The 26,996-nt window shown below is 35.3% G+C and overlaps 1 protein-coding gene across 2 annotated transcripts; it reads right to left on the bottom strand.

Moving 5' to 3' along the window:
* Positions 1-8,269: 8,269 nt before the first annotated feature.
* Positions 8,270-21,870, bottom strand: LOC147388872 (adenylosuccinate synthetase 2, chloroplastic-like). 2 transcript variants are annotated; one of them, XM_086417804.1, is made up of 5 exons: positions 21,632-21,870; positions 19,671-20,044; positions 9,338-10,030; positions 8,935-9,246; positions 8,270-8,846 (listed from the first exon to the last, which is right to left on the bottom strand). In XM_086417804.1, the coding sequence occupies exons 2-5, from the start codon at positions 20,004-20,006 to the stop codon at positions 8,676-8,678; spliced, it is 1,512 nt and encodes a 503-aa protein (XP_086273930.1). In that variant the 5' UTR covers positions 20,007-20,044; positions 21,632-21,870; the 3' UTR covers positions 8,270-8,675. The 2 variants fall into 2 exon arrangements, with proteins under 2 accessions (XP_086273930.1, XP_086273929.1); XM_086417803.1 differs by having other exon boundaries at positions 19,671-20,057; positions 21,632-21,869.
* Positions 21,871-26,996: the final 5,126 nt, after the last annotated feature.

Here is a 26,996-nt window from a genome sequence, read left to right as displayed (position 1 = left end):
AGATAAAATACGATCAACTGGTACATATAGCCAGGGATGAGCAACTAAACAGTTTAAAAATTACACATAACATCAATTATCCATACTCACAATATATTTTTCATTTTATGCAAATAATGTTGACAACATTAAAATAATAGACATGCTTCTCAGTTTGTAATTCGAAATATAACAACAGATACATAATACAAGTGGTGGAGTATTGGAATTAAAGAGTTGGGATTCACGACTGGATCGCTCCCAGTCAGGACATGATATTCCCCAATAACATCGTAGTTCCTGATTTTGTGGCTGGTCGTGTCTACCACGCTTGTGGAACCATTTATCCGGCTCAAGCTGGCCGTTTGACGTGACCGTAAGCAATGGGTCTCTTTTCGATGTGTCAGAACGTTCGACTACTACTAGATTGTTAGTGATCACTGACTAATCATCTTCGTCTATGCCTATCAGGCGTGCATGTGATTCCCAAATGACACTCCACTCGTATACGACCACCTTTACAATGCACGTTCACTGGTAAAGATAAGAAAGGAATGGACCCGGATTCCAGTTGTGACTCCACTCTCATACGCGTCCCATACCACGTATGAGTTTGGTGGTCCCTACCGTACATCCCAGGATAGTGTACCCCTCCGGATGATGTGACACACTATCCCTTCAGGCATTCACAAACCCTTTAACAGCTCACAAAATAGTTACGCATATATATAGTTTTTCATTTAAAAAACAAAAGAGAAATTAACAGAACAGGTTGAGAACAAATATCCAGTTCCTACCATGCAACCGTGGCCAATCGGCCTAAAATAAATAACAGTACTCAGCGCAAGCGCTAACATAATCGGAAATAAACATGCAACCCTTTCATTAATAACCTGGATATCCTTTCACCAACCTACATACAACATACAATGTAAAATGTAGACATCACCCCTCGGGTGTGATTCTGACATTTTACCGTTCATTCCCTTTTCCCATTCTCTCAACATTCTAATTTTTCGTCCTTTCAAATCAACCATTCATTTTCAATCTTCCAAAGTCATTCTTTTGGTCTTTCCATTGAAAACCACCAAAGTTTATTCAAAAACAAGGTCCCGATGATGCACGGGGCAAAAGCTGTTAAAAATCATGAAAGCTGGTGAAATTTGGCTAAGTGTCGGAAACTCAATTTTTCAAAGTTTTTGAAATTGAAAACGGGTTTTTCGAAATGAAAGTCTCGATCATGAGATTCGACACATATAGTTTTTGTAATCTAATTCAAAGAAACGCGAAAGTTATTTCATTTTGAAAACTTGCCGAAAATGTCGAAAATTACATTTTGTTCTTGAAACCAAAATTCGGATTTTGATCCTTTGAGATTTGGATCTTAAAACCATTCCCATTGTTCCGAAATGGGGGGTAAAACCTTAATTTCATTAAAGAACTTAAAGTAAATGGAAAGTAAAAATTAAAGAGGACATTTACTTTAATGTTTTTAATGAAATAAAGGGTGAGAAATAGTGTATAAGGTGTGAGGAAGTCAAGCCAAGAGTCAGAGTCTGTTTTTGACTCAGAACAGTGCTGTCGGCAGCAGAACCTTGTTCTGTCGGTGGCTGTCGGTGGAACCGACAAAATATACATCGGCAGATGTCGGTGGGACCGACGGTCCTGCCGACAGTGTAAAATTTCTCGCGCTGTTTAACTTCGTCGGTGGCAGAAGCTTCATTCTGTCGGTGGGACCGACAGAATGCCTTCGGTAGGTGCCGGTGGAACCGACCCTACCCGCCTACAGCCTGAACCTCACTCGCGATTTTTGGGTTTTTCGATCCCTTTTTCGATTTCCTTTTTCATTCTTCGGACCATTCTACCCACCCACGATTTTGTTATCAAAATTCGATCAAACATAAGCAAAACACCCACCTCTACCATGAATTTGAAATCAAACACAAATTTCTATGATTTAAATGCAAACAATAAGTTTTGTTTTTAAACCCTAAATGCACATTTGAGAAATCTAAAGCTACCAATAAGAATTGGAAGTCCCTTACTTGGTTGTGAACGCCATGGGTACAAGCTAGCACTACAACTCAAGGTTGGATGGCTCAAGAGTCGAGGTTGGGCTGACTTGGATGCGAAACGAGCGAGGGTTTGCAAGGTATCCGACAATGACGTTCTCCTTCGCTTCTACAATGAAGTATATACCTAGCTCCTAACTCGATGAAGCCCTCGGATGGAATGTGTTGGGGTTTACTCGAGCTACCCGGCTGGTTTTGATGGAGGATGGAGAAAACGAACAAGAATGAACAACCAAAGGTGGTGAAGTTGTAGCCCTCGTCGTGGCCGACAACTTTGCCTTCTTCGTCGAGGTTCAACTCGGACTCGTTCGCTCACAAACTTGATGGAAATGGGTCGAACCCTAGGGTGGAGAAGTGGCTGTCGTTTGGTTTCCTTGGAGAAGAAGAGAAATGAAATGAAATAAAAGAAATAAGATTTCTTTTATAATAAAGCTGAGGGTATACTTGTAATTTCCCTCATTTCTAGTTTCGATCGTAACTTAACTATTCGGACTCGGAAAACGACAAACGAATATACCATTTCGAATAATTTTTCGCTACGGACCTAATGGTATCATCAAATCTTTCTGATTCTCGCTCTAACGAAATTCCACTATTTTGGGTCCCACTTAATGCGAAATTCGAGGATTTTATAACTTTTTCCTCCGAACTCGAATTCAAACTTGCTTACAGGCTAATGTATATATTTCGATCCTTTTGAATCTAATGGCGAAGTCGATTTTCCTTAAAATTAATCATAGCAATATTCGAGTATTTTACTCTAAGTCTCTCATTCGATATTCCCTCCAAATCTCACCATTTAATTTCCTCGAGATATGGGTTGAAAATCCGGGGTGTTACAAAAGTTGTATTATACAAGTAGCTCAACCAAATTGAACCCCAATTGGACTTCGGTCCGACCAATTAGATAAAAATTATGTTTGATCATTGGTTCGATTTTTAAAACATTGTTTTTGAACAAGACGTCTCAAACATATCGGAAAACTCGTCCAAAATGACTCGGTATCTAGCATGGACGAGAAGCGAAATTGAGTTTTAAACCCATCAAAAAAATTATGTTAAATAACCTTCCATTTTTGTTTTGGCTTTTTAATATTTGATATACCAACCCTATGTGTTTTTTTTCCTTGTAGCTTTGTATTCTCTGATTGTACACTACTTTGCTCGTGCTTTGTGATTGATTTTGTTTGTTCTCTTTGACTTTAACTTAAGGTACTAATTTTCTAAAATTTGCTTACAAATTAAAATAAATTTATGTATTTCAAAGGAACATAATTTTGTAAATATGATTCCAAAACGATAAAGTACTTTTTGCAAAAATTATTGAACCAACGATAATTTTTGTGAGCATAGTGAGGAAGAACGAAAAAACAATTTTAAAAAAAAGAGTGAAACACCTTTTTAAATTAATTTGGAGTGTAATCATCCAAATGGAGTGCAAAGGAGAATTTGTAAGTGATGGAGTGCAATTGGTAATAGGTGGTGTGCAACTAGTCGGTCCCTAAAAAATGATGTAAATTTCTTGCAATTGAAAGGAGAATTTACCCTTTCATACACCAAAATTCAAATAATTCCTTTCAAAAGGGTATAATTTGGTTGTTTTACACTTGTAATGAGACTATAAAATAGCCAATAAATTCTAGGAAAAAGGATCTCAATCTTGATCCTAGAAGAAGCAATCCTAAGTGTTAAAACACAATTCTCTCGAGTTTTAGGAAGACCAACTTAAAAAAGAAGAAGAAGCTCAAATAGTGTGACAAGGATTACTTTAACGCTTTGTTTGAATTGACAGAAATAAAGAGAAAAGAAACTCATTAAAAGAAGAAGAAAAAAAGAAAAGAGAGAGAAGAAATCTAATTTCTTTCCATCTTGTTTGATTTAATGTTAGAAAAACTTAAGTTTGGAGATAAAAAAATGCTGGAGTTGTAATTTTTAGTGCTCTTATTAGTCATGAGACTTTCTTTTCTATCCATTTCTCTCTGATTTAGAGAGAAAAAGAGAGGAAAAATCAATCCATTTTTCTCTCCAATTCTCTCCATTATTTTTTTTTCTCTCCTCACTTATCAATCCAAACAAGAGAAATTGAGAGAAACTCACTTCTTTTCTTTTATTTCTCTCAATCCAAACACACTGTAAGTTTGAAGTTCTTTTCCTCTGCATAACTCCCCTTTTTCTATATGCAATACTCTTTTATTTTCCTTTCTATATAATATGATCCTCTTATTAGTAAGTACACCTACCTCACCTTGATGATACGAAGTCCTTTCTTGTGTATTGTGTGTAAGGGATATCGAAACGAAAGGTTGAGTGATGACACCTAGGATTTACAATCCTTTCCAACACACTCTCATGGCATTCGAAAAGGCATGAAACAAGGGAGTCTCCCTTGCCGACATTTGACCGAAATGAGGAATTTGGCATAAGTACATCCATATATGTCATTTTATTTCACATTTTACACACACCACCATGCATGTAAGGTTCTAGATAAGTTCCTTTCTCATGAAATCCATTTTAAAATAAAATCTTTCCATTGATGAGAAGTGAAAGTAGAATACTCATCTTGATTGGGTTAATCTAAAGCACAAGCTCATACAAAAGAAAAGAAAAAAAAAAAAAAAAACAGGCTTTTCATATGAACTTAACACTTGATGCTCCAAGAATGGTTAAGTTGAAGGCAACCACTGAAATACAGAAATAAATTGGTGGCTAACACTTTTCCCATTTAGTGAAGGACTACCATACCTACTCTTTTGGTAAGACCACTTGAGAGTCACTTTTCTTTCAATGAGATTTTGAAAGAAAATTTTATTATGGATCATTCACACTTTTGGTTCTAATGAAAAGTGACGACTAAAACCAACTTGTTAGCGCATCTTCAACAATTTACTTTAAAATAAAGAACATCTTTTGTGAAAAAAAAGTATCAAAAGTTATTTTACCTAGTGTAAAATTCGATCCCAACTCCAATAGGCTCCACTTATTTTTCTATTTTTAAAATTTAATATTATTTTACTTCACAAATAAATATTTGTTAAAACCTATTTAAATCCTACTAAGCATCTTGAGGTGAATCTTGGCATCCAAAAACATGATCTGATGTCATGGGCTTGTAAAGAATGAAAATCTAAGAATTCTAAAGAAAAAAAAAAATTCACCATTAAATTTTAAAGTTAAGTTTTGGGAGTTCGGTAGTTGTCCATTTTGAACACGTTAGATCAAACTCAAATTTTTTTATTTTTTATTTATATATGTATGAGTTTTTCCACGAAATCTAGAAGGATGTTGTGTTGGATTGTCAATGTGGTAATCCATGTGGGCCCAATGACCCTAGGGCTAACAATGATCCGAAAAATACCCAATGCCCAAACTGGTATGAACCAAACCGATCCGAATCGGATTCAAATTAAAATCTTTTCTGAAATCATTTCAGATCGGATTCGCATGTACCCCAATCTGATCCGGAAAAAAAATCCAATCCGAATATATTGCAATAATTTTTTTATATTCTTAATTTCATATAAATACATATAGATAAAGTGTTGTAATCTTTTATTTTCCTTTATATTTGTAGTAGGAAAGTATTTTTTTTTGAGGACCAATTTCGATCCTCTATTTACGCCAGCTCCAATGTTTCAGTATATTTCAAAACATTTAGGAACATTTTTTGAAACATATTAAATGCAAATGTTCCAATAATAATTAATTATTAAACAAATTTGGTATCTTTTAAGATCCATTCAATCAAATAAAAAAAAGACTTTACAACATTATACATGTATCAAATGCATTGTTTTCTGCCTATACTTGTCTCAGAATGTTTCAAAGCATTTCAAATGCATATTGATGTGAAAAATATGACTCTTAATATTAATTTCATTTACACACTTAAGAAACAGCTTTTCATTTATTTGTGATTATTAAGAACTTCTTGGTGGCCTCCACCCTCGTGCTTTAAAAAGGCCAGGTACACAAAGGCACGTGGTGGAAGTGGTGACGGGCATGTCCAACGATTTGTACATTTTGGCTTTGCTGGTCCCGAGTTGCAGGAACATTCTTCCTTGGGTGCCACTCCTTGTTATGAAATCTGGGTCCCCCTCACTTCCTAGTAGAATTCAATTAACATTAGTTTAGAAGAGCTGCTCGCTCCCCTATTCTTGCACGCATGTAGTCTCCCTCCATCCCCGCTTCCCGCATCTCAGGATTTTTATGCAGTAAATGATTTCTAGTGTAACTTTAAACCATTTTTATCAATTGGTTAAGTTTAAATCCATGTTCATTATTGTTTGATACATTTTTTACAAATTAAAAGTTGGATATCTAGGATTGGATTGGAAGCTATTTAACTAAGTAAAACTTGTAGTAGTATTACCAGTGAAATTGTAGTATCTTGGAATTTGAAACATGATGTATATCGAAATCATATATAAGAATGGCTTTTAGACACTTGTCGTTTGCTTGATTCTGTTATCATAAGCTTTTTCTTCCTTCTGACTGGTGTAGTAAATTTCTTCCCTCTTAAGAATGGTGGTTGTTGGTTATACATTAAGATCAAACTAGGTATCCCAGAAGGTACTTGAGGCGAGGTATGGAGGCTTGTGGCTGAGGCAATGATCAATGTAGTTTAAGGGTGCAAGGCATTAAGGCCTCATGGCGCTTGGGGGCATGCCTGAGTGAGCCAAGGCACAATAAATTTAAATTTAAATTTAATAATAAGTCTTTAAGTAGTTTGGAACTATAAAAATCTAAAAATAACTAAATAATGAAAGATAGATTTTAGTCAATTTGACAATCATATCATGTAAAAATAAGATGGATTGTAACCATGCTAAAGTATTCAATGCGTCAATTTCTATAAGTAGGCACCAAACCACACCGATGTATACAATTCAAAATTATTCGATTAAGCGTGGCATGCACAAGGAGTATGAATATCAATTTCATATGAAACTTTACTCAGATTTACTGGTAATTGGAAGCATTAGTGGTTTAAGTAATCTAAAACTAACCAATTCTGCATGCAAAATTTTGACTCCAGATCAAATTATATAAAGAACACATAGTACTTGGTTGCACTTTATGTTATGATTAGTGACATTCACAGTTTAAATTGGTGGCTGTGAGCCTGTAACATACACATTTTATACTGCTTTTAATAGGACTATTTTATACTTCTTTTTTGGATGGGTATAATGTACAAAGATCTTTCTTATCTGAATTTCTAGCCACATAAGTAATGATGTGACAGCAAAACAAATATGAGAGAGAATTAGAGGATTTATATAGATCAGAGAATATACATACACAGTGGGAGAGCAGAAAAGAAGAAAAAGAAAAAGACTGTTATTACTTCACATTGTGTAGCTGCAGAACTGAGATCGGTACGCATCATTGAGGTGCCCAGGTTCTAACGAACCTTACGTGCTCCCCACATTCTACAATAGGATATAGGCTACATCATAGGTTTGACCTGATTGGAGAATAGGATTTGGTGGGAAAATCCTTGTGTTGTAGAAAAAAAAAGGTGGTTGGCATGCTCGACACACTAGGGAGACAGAATGCAGTGAAGCATGTTCACTCAAATGTACAATAGAGGCATGATTGGGCTTTGGGGAAATGACTTGAGCACTCTCTCAACTTATGTTTGTGGAAATGTTCTGAACAATGGGCCTTATGTATGAGTTATGTCGGGGCTTAGACCCATAGCTCAGTTGGTTTGACACATTGCAAAGCAGCTTTGAGGTCGTGGATTCAAGTCCAGCTTACCCATAAAAAAGTATTGCGTTATGTTGTGAAGGGACAAGGTTTGGGTAAATAACATATAAACCAAAGTCTTATTAAGGAGTTTAGAAAGCCTAGACTCAACTTCCTTAATGATTCTTGGCTAAGCAATGATTAAGGGTGTACATTTGAAGCCTCCCTGTGAACAAATAATTGTCACCAATGGGATTCTGATCCCGAAAATTAGTGCAATAGGACTCAACATCCACATCAGTGACAAATGGTGACTTGAATCTGAATCACACGAGCCTAATTAGCCAGAAATCCTAATCAATGTAGCTAATAGGAGAGAATTCTATTTAGAAAAATACTAACTGAAAGCTAACTCACCTAATCTATCATCCTGCCTTTGTTGAATGGTGAAGGGATACACATTGGTGATGATACGGTAAATCTCATGCACTGGATTCACTTCGTTACAAAAAAAAAAAAAAACAAACAAACAAAGTACACATTGCATTATATTAAACAACACATGTTGCAGAACTAGATTATACAGTTGAAAATTTTAAAATGATCTCCTAAACTAATTATGAAAACCATTCTAATACTAGGTGCCACTGTTAGGTACCTAAACCAATAGGTCAAAACAAAAAATTTAGCCCTTAAAAACTTAAGCGAAAAACAAACCACCATGATCCTGCAACAAAGGAAAACTGAAAACATACCCTAAGAGACTGAACCTCTACTAGTGCTTGCTTAAAAATAATCTTTATTATAACTTACTTGGGAGGTTCAAAAATAGTTGTTACATCAAAATGTATGACACCAGCCCCCCTCCGATTGCCAGAAGATCCTCTCTTCCAATAAAGACTTTGTTGGTCATCACAGGGAAACCAAGGATTACTTGTATATAAGGGCATCCCGACCGGGTCCAACACCAATGTAATGGATGGGTATCCCAACAAGTTCTTCTATCCTTTCCACGTACTCCCGTGCGGCCTTTGGAAGGTCTCCATAGTTTCTGATAGAAGAAATATCACTCTTCCAACCAGGTAAGACTTCATATTCAACCTATACATAGATTAGACAAGAGTATTAGACTTGCTGAACATGAATAAACGGCAAACCCTAAAAAATACACACTTCATAATACACTTACCTTTAATTGTTCAAGAACATGGAGATCTGAAGGGAATGCTTTGATTGGTGTGCCATCAATTTGTTTGTACGACACTCCCAACTGAATTTCAGGAAGGTCCGACAGGACATCAAGCTTGGTGAGGTTGAGAGAAGAGAAACCATTGATCTGACAACTATATTTCAGTGCAACTACATCGAGCCAACCACAACGTCTAGGACGACCAGTAGTTGTGCCAAACTCCTTCCCAGCAAACCTAAGGAGGTCGCCACCTTTACCCAATATCTCAGTTGGGAAAGGACCAGACCCGACTCTCGTAGTGTACGATTTTACCTGCATAGAAAGATTTCAAGTTCAATAAATGCTTCCCGCTAATTACAGTATTTTGCACCACATGGAACAAAGAAAAGAAAAGTCCACTTACAACTCCAATTAGATCGCCAAGTACTCTTGGAGCAATGCCAAGCCCAGTGCAGATCCCTCCAGCTGATGGGCTAGAAGAAGTCACAAATGGGTAAGTTCCAAAATCAATATCCAACATGGTTGCCTGACCACCTTCAACCAATATTTTCTTCTTTTGTGAGATGTAGTCATCCATGACATGTACTGTGTCAGCAATAAAGGGTTCCAATCGCTCAGCAAACCTCTTGTATCGCTCAACTTCTTCCCTAAGCATGTCAGGACCATAGTTAAAACCTTTAAATCGTGAAGCCGCATCAGACAATAAAAGATCAAGCTTCTGAGGGAAAGTATCCATATGCCTCAGGTCGCTTACTCTTATGCCATTCCGGATCACCTTGCTTGAGTAACAAGGTCCTATACCCCTCTTTGTTGTCCCGATGAAGGAATTAGCAAGCTCAGCTTCTCTAAGCCCATCTATAACTTGATGGAAATCAAATAACAAGTGAGCACGATCAGAAACCAATATCCTTCCCTTACAAGAGACCCCATTAGACTCTAGTCCATCAATTTCCTTGAACAATCCTGGCAGATGCACCACAACTCCATTACCAATAACACACAGGGTTTCCTCATTAAGGATTCCAGAGGGAACAAGATGAAGGGCAAATTTCTTGCCCTCATCATTGTAGATAGTGTGTCCAGCATTTGCTCCACCCTGACATCAAGAAATTGAAAGGCTTAAAACTAAGTCCATTAACCAATAGATAAAAAAAATATAAACAAAGTAGAGTGTCTAGGGTTTAGTTTCATCAAAATCAACTAAATTAACAAAAATCCTCTAATCCTCTAATTGTTCATACATGTGAAGTAGCAGCTTTTTAAAAAGGACCTGCTTCAACACTTAATTCTGGCAAGTGGCCACTTTATATATCAAAGTCCTGACCTTTACCTTTTTTTTTGTGTGCATAAAATGTAACACACGGATATCTTAGACTGCTTTGCTGCCTAGGTGGGACTTAGGTGCTCTATTTAACAACAAAGGTTCCACCAACAAAATTAACATCTCTAATTGAATTTTCTAGATATAAAATATCAGCGATAAAATCCAAAAATAATTAAAAATCATTTGTCAGACTATGGGGCATAGTGCTAATGTTATGTGACAATTATACCAGATATGCCAGTTTGTGGAGGTTGGGTGTATGCTTAGGGACTAGTCCTTTCTAAAGGGTGGGGATGCCCTACGTCATGGGGGTGGGGGGTGGCTTGAAAAGACAAAAGGAAAAATGAGTATTTTCAAGGAAATTCAGGAACAGCTTTAATAGTAGATAAAATATGAGAATTGTTAGAGCTCGTGCAAAGAAGATTTTTTTTTTAAGTTAAAATTTCATTAGAAAAGGGACAAGAAGTCCCAAAATTACAAAGCTTATCAAAGAGCGGGAAAAACAAAGAAAACCACTAAAGCTACCACTAATTTCCCAAGTTACAAACGAGATCCCATCGAACAACAAAATCTTCAAAGAAGATGCCCTTAAACTCTTGAGAAACCTTTCACCAATGGAAAAGTAACTCCGACACGGTAAGCTTGAGCTCTTCAAAAGGTGACTCATTTCCTTCAAAAATTCGCTTATTCCTTTCCTTCCAAAGATTCCAACAAATGACAAAAGGTAATAGGCTCCACAATGTTCGCTTTGAACAATGAAAAGAAAACCCCAAAACAGCCACAATTCGAAAAGATCCCGAGTTGTGCGTGGTAGACAACCTTCCATACTGAAAAGGCTAAGGTAATGGCCCCACAACCGATTCACTATTTCGCAATACATGAAGATGTAGTCAACTGTTTCAAAGTTTTTCATACACAAAACACAACAATTCGACATTTGGAAACCTCTTTTAATGAGTTGATCCATAGTGATTAACCTACCCAAGGATTCTTGCCACGCAAAGATTGAAATTTTGGAAGGAACCTTAGTACCCCCAAATCGTGGAAGCGAGAAAAAGCTCATGCAAAGAAGATCAATAACACCAATGGTGAAAGGTGCACTTCAAAGTAAATCTAGGACTATAAGGGCATGAGGAAGATTGAATGACATGGATGGAGATAATAAAAATAATAATAATAATAATAATAATAAAAGATGCGAGGGGAATATGCCATTGACTAATGATATGGTTTATGGTAAAGTTAAATTGGGACAGGTGGCAGATGATAATGGTGATGATACTACTTCAACCAACTATAAAATTGGAAAACCAATAAAAAGGAAAAACAAACATAACATAGTAAAATAAACTTTTGATTAAGGAATAAAAAAAGGGAAACTAATGCCATTTACTTTATTCAGACTTCAGAGGACTAACAGGTGATGATGACACATACATGTAAGCATATACACTTTCTTTGATCCCTATTGTTTAAAGAATACATTTTCCAAGTGATAAAAAAAAATGATATAGAGCAAGCTTGTTAGGCAAATACTTGAAAATATTTCAATAGATGATTCCCAGCTTGAGTACCGGTTCCAAAACATAAATGCCGCATTCAAAATTTTTTATCACTTATGAGTTCTATATAAAAATGAGATGGGAAATCCCATGTGTCTCCTTTATATTTGGCTTAAGAGTTGGGCCTCTTGTCAAGTTCAATACATAAATCTTATGTAGGTCCAGTTACAACATGTTTCTCTAGTATCCAATGCGTCGAAGATATAGTATGCAAGGGCAGTCAAAATGATGCAAATTTGGTCTCACACCTATAAGAATCATCTAAGATATCACTTATTCTTAACTAATATTAACCAAAACAATACCACCACAACACACCCAAAATCACCTCCACAATTTACTAACTGACACTTGTACAAAAGAATAGAACCCCAGTGTTCAATGTAGTCAATGAGGGGTAAAGAAGTAGCAATAAAATTACTAGGTCACCATAAAAAGAGTGGTTTCTTTGGGGAAAAAGACTATCATGGAAGGTCAAAAAATAAGTATGAAGCATGATAAATAACCATCATATATTACACAACAGAAATTCAAAATGATGAATTGGGTCTATTCTAGAATTGTTGGGTAATTGGGTATACCAGGATTAGTCAGATAATCAATAGGTTAGCAAGGATTTCTGATTGCATTGGAAACCGTTTTGGTAGACAGAGTTAATGTATTTAATGGGTAATTCTCTTTATCCATTGTTCTAAAGAACATATTAGATCAGCACCAATAGACAAAATTTCCTTTAGGCAACAGTTATTTGGATAGAAGATAATTACTTTGGCACAAGGACATTGTGATGCTCAGTCAAACAAACTATACCTAATCAACCCACTACCCAAGCCCATTGGGTATCTAGTCCAATTCGACTCAACCCAACACTACACCTAATCAACCTACTACCCAAGCCCATTGGACTTAAAACCCAACACTACTCATTCAACCCACTACCCAACCATTATCCCAAGCCCAACCATTCAACCCAAGCCCAAAGATCACAACCAATCACCCAAGATCATCAAAGTGGGACACATGTCACCACCTTAACCCACCTCCCTCATTCAATTACCTACCCCCATCTCAAACCACACCTTTTCTCTAACCTACCCTCATCATTCTCTTCAAAGCCATCCCCACACCCTTTCAATTCATCTAACACACCATCTCAACACTTTTGGACACATGTCACCACATCTTCTACCTTCCCAAAAAATCAATAACCACTCTCTTACACACCCCATTCTTCTAATCAAAACCCACTTCATTCAACTTATCTAACACTCAATCAACAAACCACTTTCTTACACCCCCATTCTTCTAACCAAAAATCACTCATTTCAACTCACCTAACACTCAACCCAAATAGGTTGCAAGATCCAACTCATTTGGATTACAAACAACCCATTTACACCCCCTTCCACCACCCTTAATTTACACACCCCCCCTCTCACAAATCTCATACCATTCTACCCTTCTCACCTCCTCATCCCAGATTACCCCTAAAGTTACCTCCAAAATCCTATAAAACCTCCCTTACTCTCAACACAATTTCCCCTGACAAAAAAAGACTTGAGTTCTCTATCAAGCATCACTCTCTCAACTCTCAACTCTCAACTCACTCTCTATCAAGCATCACTCTCTCAACTCTCATTCAACTTACTCTCAAGTCAAGCATCACTTTCAATTCTCAACTCCCTCTCATAACATTTACACCCACAACTCTTAACCATCAAAAGTCCAACACCTCCTTATACCAAGATTTAAGTTAAGAAAGCACATCACTTGAAGGTTAAGAGGAAAGCAAAGAAGAAGAAAAACAAGGTAAGAAGGACTAAGTAAAAAAAACAAAGAAAGTAATTTCTCCCTCTTTTCCCCCCAAATCTCCCCCTTCTACTTCTCTCCCTCTTTCTTTTACTTTTATTTTTTCTTTGGTTTTAAAACTACAAGAAAAACCTCTTCTACTTCCGATAGATTGGGCTCCGACTCAATCGAAAGGGTAGAGATTGAGGAGTTTTTCGAAACAAAACATTTTTAAAATTTCTACACCAATGCACACACCACCGAAAATTTGATACTAAGGCCTTAGGCCCATTCCCTATGGAAATGGGCCATCGACTACAAAATCTACATTTTTCTAAACTCGTTCAAAGGTATGGACCATAGAAGGGCCCCTTTTTCAATAAAGAAGCCATCTTTGGTTTAAACCGAAATTAAAGTCCCTCGCACTCGAGGACACACCGATTTCTCAATTTATTTTATTTTTATTTTCAAATCGACCGAATCCGAAGTTACCACCAATAGTAGAGGGAGTAAGGTGCCTAACACCTTCCCTATACCCTATTATGGACCCCCTTACCTAGATCTAGGGTGAACCAATGGACCCTATCCGCACAAAAGTCACTAACAAAAAATGACTTTTCAAAACTACTTTTCGGGTGACCATTAACACCCTTTTACAAAAAAGAATGGTGGTGACTCCAAACCCAAGTAGGAGAGATATTCGAAAACAAAAATCTCATGTCTACAATTGGTAATTCTTGAAGGTAACAATCTAAATTTGGTCTAACAGAGCTAGATAGAGTAAATGCTCTCATTTAAATAAGATAGACTTTGGTTGTGCGAAACAAACTTTTGTTGAGTGAAACACATTTCCCTAAGGAATGACAAAAATGCCCAACCAAACACAATGCCTCACATCTCCTATTAATTTAAATACATCTGATGCACAGGATCATTCCCACAATTTGTGGGAAGAAAACTTGAAACGATATGTAGTTCTCCATTAAGGATTTGGTCGGTCTAATTTCTCTTGAATACAAGTTTCATGAGCGATTTGATCTCTGCATCTAATCCAAACAGTATAAGAAACCTTTAATCTATTTATTTCTTCACTATTTTTTATTCATGATTTATTACAAGAAGAGATGAAAGAAGATGAGAAGAGGATTTTCAAATAACCAATAGGTAGTTTGGCGGTTGAACCTTCGATTTGCATAAAACCATTGGTTCTACTCAATTTATCGGTCTTAATGAATCGAACTGATATTCTTAAAATATCCGGTTGGACCTGGTCCAACTGTCGGTCCGATTTTTAAAACATTGTTCAAAAAATGAGAAAAATGAACGTGGGGTTCTAAATCTCATCCGAAAAATTGACTTGCCCGTCGTCTCATCCATGCCAGATGCCAAGATGACTTAGGCAATAAGTCTCGATCTCAAACGAGTTTTGCAACCAAATTTGCTCCATTCTTCGTGCTTTCTTATCAAAACAAAAAAATTAAGAGAGAAAGATAGTAACCACAAAAAAACAATATGCAACTCTCAACATTGAGACTTGACTCAAACCTAACCCTAACCCTATTTCAACTCCTCAAAGGACCTTCAATGGCGGAAGAAACATAAGGGATCGTTCACTTCTTCACTATCCTTCTGCTTCTAGAACCTCATGAAAGCTTCTACAATGTTCGGCAAAGGCCGTAGCTTCTTCTTCTCTCCATTTAGGCGCAGTTGAGAAGCAAATCAACGATCCGTTGGAACGAATCAGTTCACTGAGTCGGGTTTCGGGTGTGTTGGGTTGACAATGGGTTGACGAAGAGAAGGGAAAACTCGTTGATATTTTGGCTGGGCATTTCGACATCGTCGCTCATTATAAGGTATAATCTGCCCAATTTTACTTTTTAATTTTTCCTTTTTTTCTTTAGATTCTAAAGAACATTTAGAATCCAAAGAAATTGAACAAATTCATAAGAGATTTCACAAAAACCACTCACAAATCACAATATAGAGATTCAAAACAATAAACCCATGAAATCTAATCCATTAAGAATAAAAAAAGAAAAATTGGGCAGATTATAACTGACAACGAGCGATGACATCGAAATGCCCAGCCAAAACATCAACAAGTTTAACCTTCCCCTCGTCACCCCACTGACAACCCAACACACCCAAAACCCGACTCAGCGTCGATCTATTTCTCAGCTACGCCCAAAAGGAGCGAAGAAGCTATGGCCTTTGCCGAACACTGTAGAAGCTTCCATGAGGTTTCAAAAGCAAAAGGATAGTGACGAAGTGAATGATCCCCTATGTTTCTTGTGCCATTGAAGGTCCTTTAAGGAGCTGAAATAGAGTTAGGGTTTGAGTCAAGTCTCAATGCTAAGAGTTGCATAATGTTTTTTTGTGATTTTTGTCTGTCTCTCAGTTTTTCTCTGTCTTGATAAAAAAACACGAAGAAGGGAACAAATTTGATTTCAAAACTCATCCGACGAATAAGTCAATTTTTCGGACGAGATTTAAAACCCCAAGTTCATTTTTCTCATTTTTTTATTAGTGTTTTAAAAACTGGACCAATAGTTGGACTAGGTCCAACCGGATATTTTTAAGAGTATCGATTCGATTCATTAAGAACCGATAAATTGAGTGGAACTAATGATTTTCTTCAAACCGAAGGTTCAACCGCCAAACCACTTAGAAAACCCTCTCCTCTCATCTCTCTTATAATAAATCAAGAACAAAAAATAGAGAAGAAATAAATAGATTAAATGTTTCTTGATACTGTTTGGATTAAATGTAAAGATCAAATCGCCCATGAAACTTGTATCCAATAGAAATCAGACCGACCAAATCCCTAATGAAGAACTGCATATCGTTCCAACAAATTATGGGAATGATCTTGTGCATCAGATGTATATAAACTAATAAGTGATTAAGATTTGTGCACTGTGGGGCATTGTGATTGGTTGGCATTTTTGTCATTTCTTAGGGAAATGCCTCACTCAACCAAAGTCTCTCATTAACCAAAGTCTATCTTACTTAAATGAGAACATTTGCTCTATCAAGCTCAGTCAGACTAAATTTATATTGTTACCTTTAAGAATTACCAATTTTATACCTCAATTATGGGTATATATTTTATATGAAAGTTGTATTATACAAGTGGCTCGACCAAATTGAACCACGATTGGACTTCGGTCCGACCAATTAGATAAAAATCCGATTTGATCATTGGTTCAATTTTTAAAACATTATTTTTGAACGAGACATCTCAAACGTATTGGAAAACTCGTCTAAGATAGTGTATCTAGCATGGACGAGAAGCGAAACCGAGTTTTAAACCCATCAACAAAATGATGTTAAATAACCTTCCATTTTTGTTTTGGTTTTGTGTTTTTTTTTCCTTGTAGTTTTGTATTCTCTGTTTGTGCACTACTTTGCTCGTGCTTTGTAATTGATTTTGTCTATTATCTTTGGCTCCAACTTAAGGTACTAATTTTCTAATATTTGATTAAAAATTAAAACATATCCATGTAATTCAAGGAAACATAATTTTGTAAATATGATTCCGAAATGACAGTACTTTTTGCAAAAATTACTGAGCCAACAATAATTTTTGTGGGCATGGTGAGGAAAAAGGAAAAGAAAATTTAAAAAGGAGTGAAACCTTTTTAAATTAATTTTGGAGTGTAATTATCCAAATGGAGTGCAAAAGAGAATTTTTAAGTGGAGTGCAATTGGTAATATGTGGTGTGCAACTAGTCGGTTCCTAAAAAATGGTGAAAATTTCATGTAATTGAAAGGACAATTTACCATTTCATACACTAAAATTCAAATAATTCCTTTCAAAAGGGCATAATTTGACTATTTTACCCTTGTGAATGAGGCTATAAAATAGCCAATAAATTCTAAGAAAAAGGATCTCAATTTTGATCCAAGAAGAAGCAATCCTAAGTGTTGAAACTCCCAATTCTCTCAAGTTTTAGGAAGACCAACTTAAAGAAGAAGAAATAGCTCAAATAGTGTGACAAGGATTACTTTAACGCTTTGTTTGGATTGAGAGAAATGAAGAGAAAAGAAACTCATTAAAAGAAGAAAAAACAAAGAAAAAGTGAGAACAAATCTAGTTTCTTTCCATCTTGTTTAGTTTAATGGTAAGAAAACTTAAGTTTGGAGAGAAAAAATGATAGAATTGTAATTTTTAGTGCTCTTATTAGTCATGAGACTTTCTTTTCTATCCATTTCTCTGATTTGGAGAGAAAAAGAGAAAGGAAAAATTGGCCCGTTTTTCTCTCCATTTTTTTCTCTCTCCTCACTTATCAATCTAAACAAGAGAAATTGAGAGAAACTCACTTTTTTTTCTTTGCTTTTCTCTTCATTTCTCTCAATCCAAGCACACTATTAGTTTGAAGTTCTTTTCCTTTGCATAACTCCCCTTTTTCTATGTGCAATACTCTCTTATTTTCCTTTCTATATAATATGATCCTCTTATTAGTAAATATACCTACCTTGCCTCAATGATGCGAAGTCCTTTCTTGTGTACTGTGTGTAAGGGATATCAAGATGAAAAGTTGAGGAATGACACCTAGGACTTACAGTCCTTTCCAACACTCTCATGGCATTCGAAAAGGCAAGAAACAAGGGAGTCTCCCTTGTCAACATTTGACCGAAATGAGGAATTTGGCATACGTATGTCTGTACATGTCATTTTATTTCACATTTTACACACACCACCATGCATGAAAGGTTCTACATAAGTTCCTTTCTCATGAAATCCATTCTAAAATAAAATCTTTCCATTGATGAGAAGTAAAAGTAGAATACTCATCTTGATTGGGTTTTTCTAAAGCACAAGCTCATACAAAAGAAAAAAAAAAAACAAGGATTTTTCAAATGAACTTAACACTTGATTTTCCAAGAATGATTAAGTTGAAGGCAACCACTGAAATACAGAAATAATTTGGTGTCTAGCACTTTCCCATTCAATGAAGGACTACCATACCTACTCTTTTGGTTTAGACCACTTGAGAGTCACTTTTCTTTCAATGAGATTTTGAAAGAAAATTTTATCATGGATCATTCACACTTTTGGTTTCAATGAACAGTGACGGCTAAAACCAACTTGTTAGCGCATCTTTAACAATGTGCTTTAAAATAAAGAGCGTCTTTTGTATATAAAAAAGTACCAAAAGTTATTTTAGCTAATGTAAAATTTGATCCCAACTCCAATAGGCTCTACTTCTTTTTCTATTATTAAAAATTAATATTATTTTACTTCAAAAACAAATATTTGCTAAAACCTACTTAAATCCTACTAAGGGGTCTTGAGGTGAATCTTGGCATCCAAAAAGATTATCTGATGTCATGGGCTTGTAAAGAATGAAATTCTAAGAATTTTTAATAATATATATATATATATATATATATATATATATTATATATATATATATATATATATATATATATATATATATATATATATATATATATATTTTAAATTAAGTTTTGGGAGTTTGGTAGCTGTCCATTTTCAACATCTTAGATCAAGCTCAATTTTTTTTTTATATATAAGTTTTTCCAAGAAATGTAGAAGGATGTTGTGTTGGAATGTCAATGTGGTAATCCATGTGGGCCCAATGACCCTAGGGCTGGCAATGATCCGAAAAATACCCGATGTCCAACCCGGCACAAATTGAACCGATCCGAATCAGATTCACAAATTAAAATCTTTTCTGAAATAATTTCAGTTCAATTTTCTAGTTTTAAAGTTGGCCCATTTCCATCCCATAGCAACCATTGAATTATTATCAAAAGCTTCAATTTTTATTTTTATAAGTAAGCTTCAAAAAAATTCCCCAAGTAATCAAAATCACATAAAAAACCAAACAGCGATTGAAAAACACACATACCTCATCATTTACGAAGAACATTCATAATCCAAAGAAATTGAACAAATTTATAAGAGATTTTTGAAAAACCACTCACAAATCACGATATAGAGATTCAAAACAATATATAACCATAAAGCCATGAAATCTAATCCATTAAGAATAAAAAATAAAAATAAAAATAAAAAATTGGACAGATTATACCTGACAACGAGCGACGATGTCGAAATGCCCAGCCAAAATATCGACAAGTTTCCCCTTCCCTTCGTCACCCCACTGACAACCCAACACACCCGAAACCTGACTCAGCGAACCAATTCGTTCCAATGGATCGTCGATCTGCTTCTCAACTATGCCCAAAGGGAACGAAGAAGAAGCTACGGCCTTTGTCGAACACTGTAGAAACTTCCATGAGGTTCTAAAAGCGGAAGGATAGTGAAGAAGTGAACGATCCCCTAAGCTTCTTCCGCCATTGAAGGTCCTTTGTGGAGCTAAAATAGGGTTAGGGTATAAATCAAGTCTCAGGGCTGAGAACTGCATACTGTTTTTTTATGGTTTTCGTCTTTGTCTCTAAAGCCCTGTTTGATAACGCTGCCAAAATTTGCTATCAGATTCTGCTATAAGCAACAGCTGTAAAAACTAAAACACTAAAAAGCTTGTTTGATAGTCTTGTAAAAATGTTGTGTTATTTACCAGAATTTGATAATTATTGTTTAATACAACTATTGGATTCTACTATATTATGGTAAAATGACCAAAATACCCTTAATGTTTATAATGCACCAAAAATGATCAGAATACCCCTATAAATATATAATTACACTAAATATATATAAATTTATTAAATTTATATTAAAATTTATAAAAATAATTATTTTAATTTAAATAAATTTATAAATTTTATAATTTCTATAGAAATTTCGACATCTCTTAAAAATGGACATATGAAATTTTCTTGATAAAGAAAATACTTGCATAATACACAATCCAACATCCACATAACATCGTATATACAAAATACATCCACATAACAAGTCCGTAAAGACTTGGTCTCTAACATCTCAAGCGTTCAATGAAGTTGAGGGTTTTGGGCCAATTGCCCTATCACGTGTCCCACTAGGAGATTGCTCTAACCAAATAATGTATTTTTTGTAGGAAGAATTTGTCTCTCGTCTCAGTAATGTATATTACAATAAAAATAACCCTACCAATCTAAAATAGTTCCTTTTGTTTCTCATTCATGCTCTTTCCTCTAGGTTTTCTTACTAGTTTTACATATTATCCAAAAAATGTGGGTTTTGCAAAAAGAAGAGCCATTGAATCTTAGGAGGCATTTATCTCCTTTAGGACATTGTGTTCAACATAAACCTCGCCAATCGCCATATCCAATAATTTTGTACTTTTTGTTCGAAACTCCTACTCGTGGTTAGGTTTAATTCATATAGGATGAATCTGTTAGTCCGAGTTTATTACCACTTCCAACATGAGCATCAAAATCTTATTCAATAAGTACTATTTTTTCCTAAAAATATAAAACAAATAAAGTTTCAATGCTTCAAAATTAAACCCAAAAAAAAAAAAAAAAAAAAGATAATGCCTCTACGCCAATAAACGATTAGAACAATAAATGAACCTAATTTCAACTAGACAAAGAATCTCACCACCCAAATTGAAGTATTTTACTACTGATTATCTCTAATAATAATAATAGAGATTGATAAATCAATTCCTAACAAAATTTTACAAATTTGCAAAGCAAATGTAATCAAAAAGACTGCAAAAAACAAAACACAATTGAATTGTGATCAGCTCTATCTCTTACAATCAAACAAACAAAAATAAGAAAAATAAAAATCTGATCAGGATTCAGCAATGGCGGAGAACTTGACGAGTTCAAGCTCATTCAAAGACGAAGAAATGGGAGTCCTTTCGACGACTCTGTCAATTTTAGAAGGTGTTGGTGGAACAAAAAAGGGATTGATAGAAGGTGGTTGAGGAACATCTGTGTAGGATCTTGTTTGAAGGATTTCAGAAGCTCTGAAGATCCAAATATTTCGAGGAAATTTTCGATTAGGGATTAGAAATCGCGAGAGCTCAATCATGAGGGTCTTTGGAGGTGCTTGCTTATCAAATGGAGATCGATGAGAGAGAAAGAGAGAGCTCACCTGCGTAGTAATAGAGATGGCGTCGATCGGGTTGCCTGCCATCGTCGATGGGAAGACAGGGGTTTAGGGTTTCTAATTGGAAAACCTCGGATCTGATTTTTCTTTGATGCCGTTGATCGGAGATGCCTGCCGTCGTCAATGGCGTCGACCTGCAATGCCTGCCGTCGTCAATAGCGTCGATCGTAGATCACCTACTGTGGGTTTAGGTCGAACGAAGAAGTGAGACTGAGATCGATTGGGTTTTAGATCGTGGGACTTAAGTTGGAAATACATTATTTTATGAAAGGTATTACGGTCATTTAAACGCAAATGCGAGAAGCACATGTAACCCGGTCATCAAAACTATGGTTAAAAGCCACACAAAAAAAATTTGTTTTTTCAAGTGCTATTAAACCCAAATCGTGTTTTGACTGCAAAAAACTGTGAAAAGCCATTTTTCGAAGCGCTATCAAATACGCGTTTGTTCTTTATAGAAATCAGCTCCAGCTTCAAAAATTGATTTCTGGAAGAAGTTAAAGTCCAGAATCTAAAAAGTGACATCCAAAAATTGATGTTCGTTTGACAATTTTTTATTGCTGAATTCTGATAGAATGAATAGAATACCTTAATATATATATATATATATATATATATATAATTACACTAAACATATATGGATTAGGATCCGTATACACATAAAGCTACTTATAAAGCTACAATGTTTTTGTCTTATATGGTTAAAAAGGTTTGGAATGGACTGATTTTTTGTGAGGATGATCTCTATGGTGAGGAGATCATCCTTGCCAAAAATCAGTCCATTATGAAATTCTAGTCCCATGTTTACAAGTTGAAAATTTTTAGACCGTCCAATTTTTGTAAATCACTTTTGATGGTGTTAGAAGTTTTGGAATGGAATGATTTTTTGTAAGGATGATCCCCTCATCACAGAGATCATCCTCACAAAAAATCAACCCATTCCAAACCTTTTTAACCATATAAGACAAAAACGTTGTAGCTTTATGTGTCTACAGAACCCAACCCAATATATATATATATATATATATATATATATAATTTATATCAAAAAATTATTTTCAATTTAAAAAAATTTAGAAATTTTATAATACTATCGGAATTTCGGCAATATCTCCTATTAAAAATGGACATATGAAATTTTCTTAATAAAAAAAAATACATGCATAATACACAATCTAACATCCACACAACATCTCATACACATTAACATTCAAAAAAATGCATAATACTTCATCAACATGTTTTAAATCATTATACTTCATCATCGTTGAAGGAGAAATGTTATACTAACACTGTAATAAAAATTACCTGAATGCCTTAATAAATATATAATTACACTATATATATTTTTTATAATTCTATCAAAATTTCGACAACATCTCTTCTTAAAAATGGACATATGAAATTTTCCTAAAAAAGAAAATACCTGCATAATACACAATCCAATATCCACATAATATCCCACACACAATCCAACATCCACATAACATCCCATACATATTAGCATTTCATACACAATCCAGTATCTACATAACATTCCACACATTCCAACATCCCATTATCTATTAAAAGATAAATCAAATATATCAACAAAATCCATCACCCAAAAAGTTTAAAATCCCCAAATAATCGATCTTTTAGAAATCAAATCCAACAAAAGGTAGAATAACCCGAAAACACCATTTTCCTCAGACCTACTTTTGATGTCCTACACCTTGTCTATAACTCAAATTCATTTGAAAGATTAAAAAAACTAGAATTAAAAAGTAGCAATCATAGAAATATGCAATTCCACCTGAAGTGACATAACATTGGGGTATAAATATGCTTGGAGTAACAATCATGGAAACAACCAACATTAAAATTAGCAATTCAAACAACGGTGAGCTGACTTTCTTACCATGACCAAGAGCAATTCAAAGGATATTGGTATAAAATCAAATGTCAGACAAAAGAACATGTGATTTTCACCCATTTCTAGAAACAAATTAAATATTTTGTGATACACCCAATTAATCATTTCTATCAAATTATTAAACTTATATAAATTTCATCAGAAATTCTAACGTAGCCTTAATTACTTGATTTAACTATGACTAACACTATGGTTGGGGGAAAAAGAAGTTACCCAGTTAGCATTTCCTTCTTTACATGAACACCCCATTTAACATTTCTTGATCAATTATTATTCATAAAAACAATTTAAGCAATTCTATCATTAATATTACAGCATCTCATCATGAAAGAGGTCTTACTGTCACATCTAAATTAATTTGCATATTTCACAAAAAATTCCAATTGAAAAATAATAATAATGGTGAAAGAAAAACAATTCAAGATTAATATTTCGGACATAAAGTTGGAAAAACAAACCAGCAATGGATTGATACGCTTCTCAACTGCAAGAACTACACCCTCTTTAAACCCAATTACAATCGAACCCAACTTAAAAAAAAAAAAAAATCAGCAATGGTGAGTTTAAACCCAATTGCAGTCGAACCCAACTTCAAAAATATAATAAAATTTTTAAGAAGGGTCAAAACCCAAAAAGTTCAAAATCTCATTATCTATTAACAGATAAATCAAACAAATCTACAAAACCCATCACCCAAAAGGTTCAAAATCCCCAAATAATCGATCTTTCAGAAATCAAATACAACAAAATGTAGGACAACCGGAAAACCCCATTTTCCTCAGACCTACTTTTGATCTCCTAGACCTTGTCTGTAACTCAAATTCATTTGAAAGATTAAAAAAAACTAAAATTAAAAAGTAGTCAGAGAATCAAAAATAAGAGAATAGAGTGCTAATTGGGGCAAAACTCCTTCTCTATCTGTCTGTTAGAACTTAGAACAAAAGTAGAGGCCATTAAAATTCAAAAGTTCCTAAAAGTAAAAGGCTTTTACCTTATCAAGAAGAAATCCAAGATGGAATATTCAATTGAACGCGAGATCTACACAATTAATCGATTCTCAACTTCTCCAAACCCTTCTCGATTGTCTCTTGCAACCGAGTCTTCGATCGAAGTAGAGGAATAAGAGTTGACGATGATTCTAGCTTCCTTTCAAGAAAAACAAAAATAGTTGCTCTTTATTTCAAGAAGAAAAAAATAAAATCAAAATCAAAACACAGGAAGGAGCGAGAGAGAGATTGAAATGTCGAGCTGTGTATGTGGCATACCTGTAATTTTTGCAAAAATCCCATCAAGAAGGTGCTATTAGACCCTCTTGTACTAATAGAAGAAGAAGTTCTGGTTTTAGGGTATGTGGAGTGAGAGATTCAATGGTGGATTCTTACGAAAGCTCTTTCGATTTCGTTAAGCGCATAGAGCAGGCTTGGTTAATCTCTTAGGTATAAAACCTAGAAGGCATGAGGAAGAAGAAGAGATTACAGAGAAGAGTTGGCTGAGGTTGGGAGCTGCAATGAGAGAAACGAGTGTCTGCTGAAAATCGATAAAACGAAAATCTTGACTAAAGTCAACTAACTAGCGCCTGCTGCAACGATAAAAGCAACTCTTAACTAAAGTTCGCTTAATGGGATTTTTCTATTTGGCTTTTGCGCAAAACGACTTTTGTTGAAATTCATGTGAGTCAAAAATGTCCAAACGAACATCGTCATCTAGCTTTTTTAACTTAAAAATTAAAAAATTAAAAAATTAAAAAATGTTGATTTCTAAAACTCAAACAAACAGCCCTTAATATCTCCAATTTTTATAAGAGTGTATTATTAAAATATTTAAATTTTTTAAGATAAAGTAATAAAAGTTTTACAAATACAAAGTCTCCCTCGGGAATGATCATGAGAAACTTGTGTTTTTCCTCATGAGTCATTGCCTACGTGTAACGGCCATTTACTCTGATACCTAAAGTTTAAGTGTAACTTGTCCCGGAGTGATCCGGGAGCACCCATGTAATATTATGTAAGGCTCACTATGAAGCCATGTCAACCCCGTACTAGGGCATATCTGTTAGTTTAGTGGCATTTCTGTAATAAAGGGAGTATGACTGACCCCCACTTTTGATGTTTCCTTCCGAAAACCTAGGAAAGGAATATTAGCATCCTTGTAAGAAGGGTGTCTAATGCTTCCCAATCCCCGGCCTACACCCACGTTGACTGAAACCCTCGAGCCAAATTACGTGGAATCCCGTGTGTCATAGGATCATCTATTGCTTGTAACACACCTATTGCTTTTGTTACGTGTTACACCGTGTAATTTCAATATTATATCAACAAAGTTATCTTCGGGATTTGCCTCGTTTACTTGTTTGTTAGTTACGTTTGTGGTGTACGATCATTTTTACAGGCTTGCTTATGGATTAGCACCCCTTACGCCGCACGACCTTACCTCGAAAGAACACGGTCGTGACAGTTGATATCAAAGCACAGTTGATAGTCATACCACGTTGGTTTCATCCTCAAGTTCTTCCCCCAGTTTCCATTTAGTTCACGCAAACAATGTCAAAAGGAGAAAAAAGTACCGCAGACCAACCCGTTCCAAACACAGCACCATTACGTACAAACAAGAAACGTATTGAGGTATTAGAAGATAAGATGGCTATGTTATCTGGTCTCGTTAATAGATTTACGCAATTAGATGGTCGCCAGAACACATTGGAAAAAAAATTCGTAACCCTCAGAGCTAGAGTAGTTGACCTTGAAAAAGATACCCGAGGATCCTTAGCTAACTTATAGGAATAGATTACGGAACTCACTACGAAAATAGGTTTCCTGGTCAGAGCCGTGGGTAATGAACAACCTACCAGTAGTGATGTTATCCCTTACGCTTGCGAGTCCCCGAGTCACGCGTCTTCAATGGTGCTCACGATGCAAAAGAGCTCAAAAATATCTTGTTCGACATGGAGCAGTACTTTCGTGCAGCTCGTCCGGATTCACAAGAGGTAAAAGTAATAACTACTTATATGTATCTTGTAGGTGAAGCCAAACTATGGTGGCGAACAAAGTACACCAAGATAAAAAGTGGCCAATGTTCCATTGATATATGGGAAAAACTCAAAAGGGAGTTGAAGAATCAGTTCTTACCCGAGAATGTGGAGTTCATTGCCCGTAAAAAGTTGAGGCAACTCCAATAGACAAGTACTATGCATGATTATGTCAAAAAAAATTTTGCATTGATGCTTGATATTCGTGACATGTCAGAGAAAGACAAGTTGTTCTCATTTATAGAAGGGCTCAAGCATTGGGTTCAGACAGAACTACAGAGGCAACGTGTGCAAGATCTCACGACTGTTATTACAGCAGTTAAGCGGTTGACAGATTATTCTCCCGTGGATAGGAGCAAAAAAAAGGTACACCCTCAGTCGAAAGGGTACTCTCCGCAGTGTGAACGCAC

Source organism: Akebia trifoliata, chromosome 12, assembly GCF_017979445.1.
Source record: "Akebia trifoliata isolate Shusen 1 chromosome 12, ASM1797944v1, whole genome shotgun sequence".
NCBI classification, from domain to species: domain Eukaryota; kingdom Viridiplantae; phylum Streptophyta; class Magnoliopsida; order Ranunculales; family Lardizabalaceae; genus Akebia; species Akebia trifoliata.
This window is presented reverse-complemented; position numbering and strand designations above follow the sequence as displayed.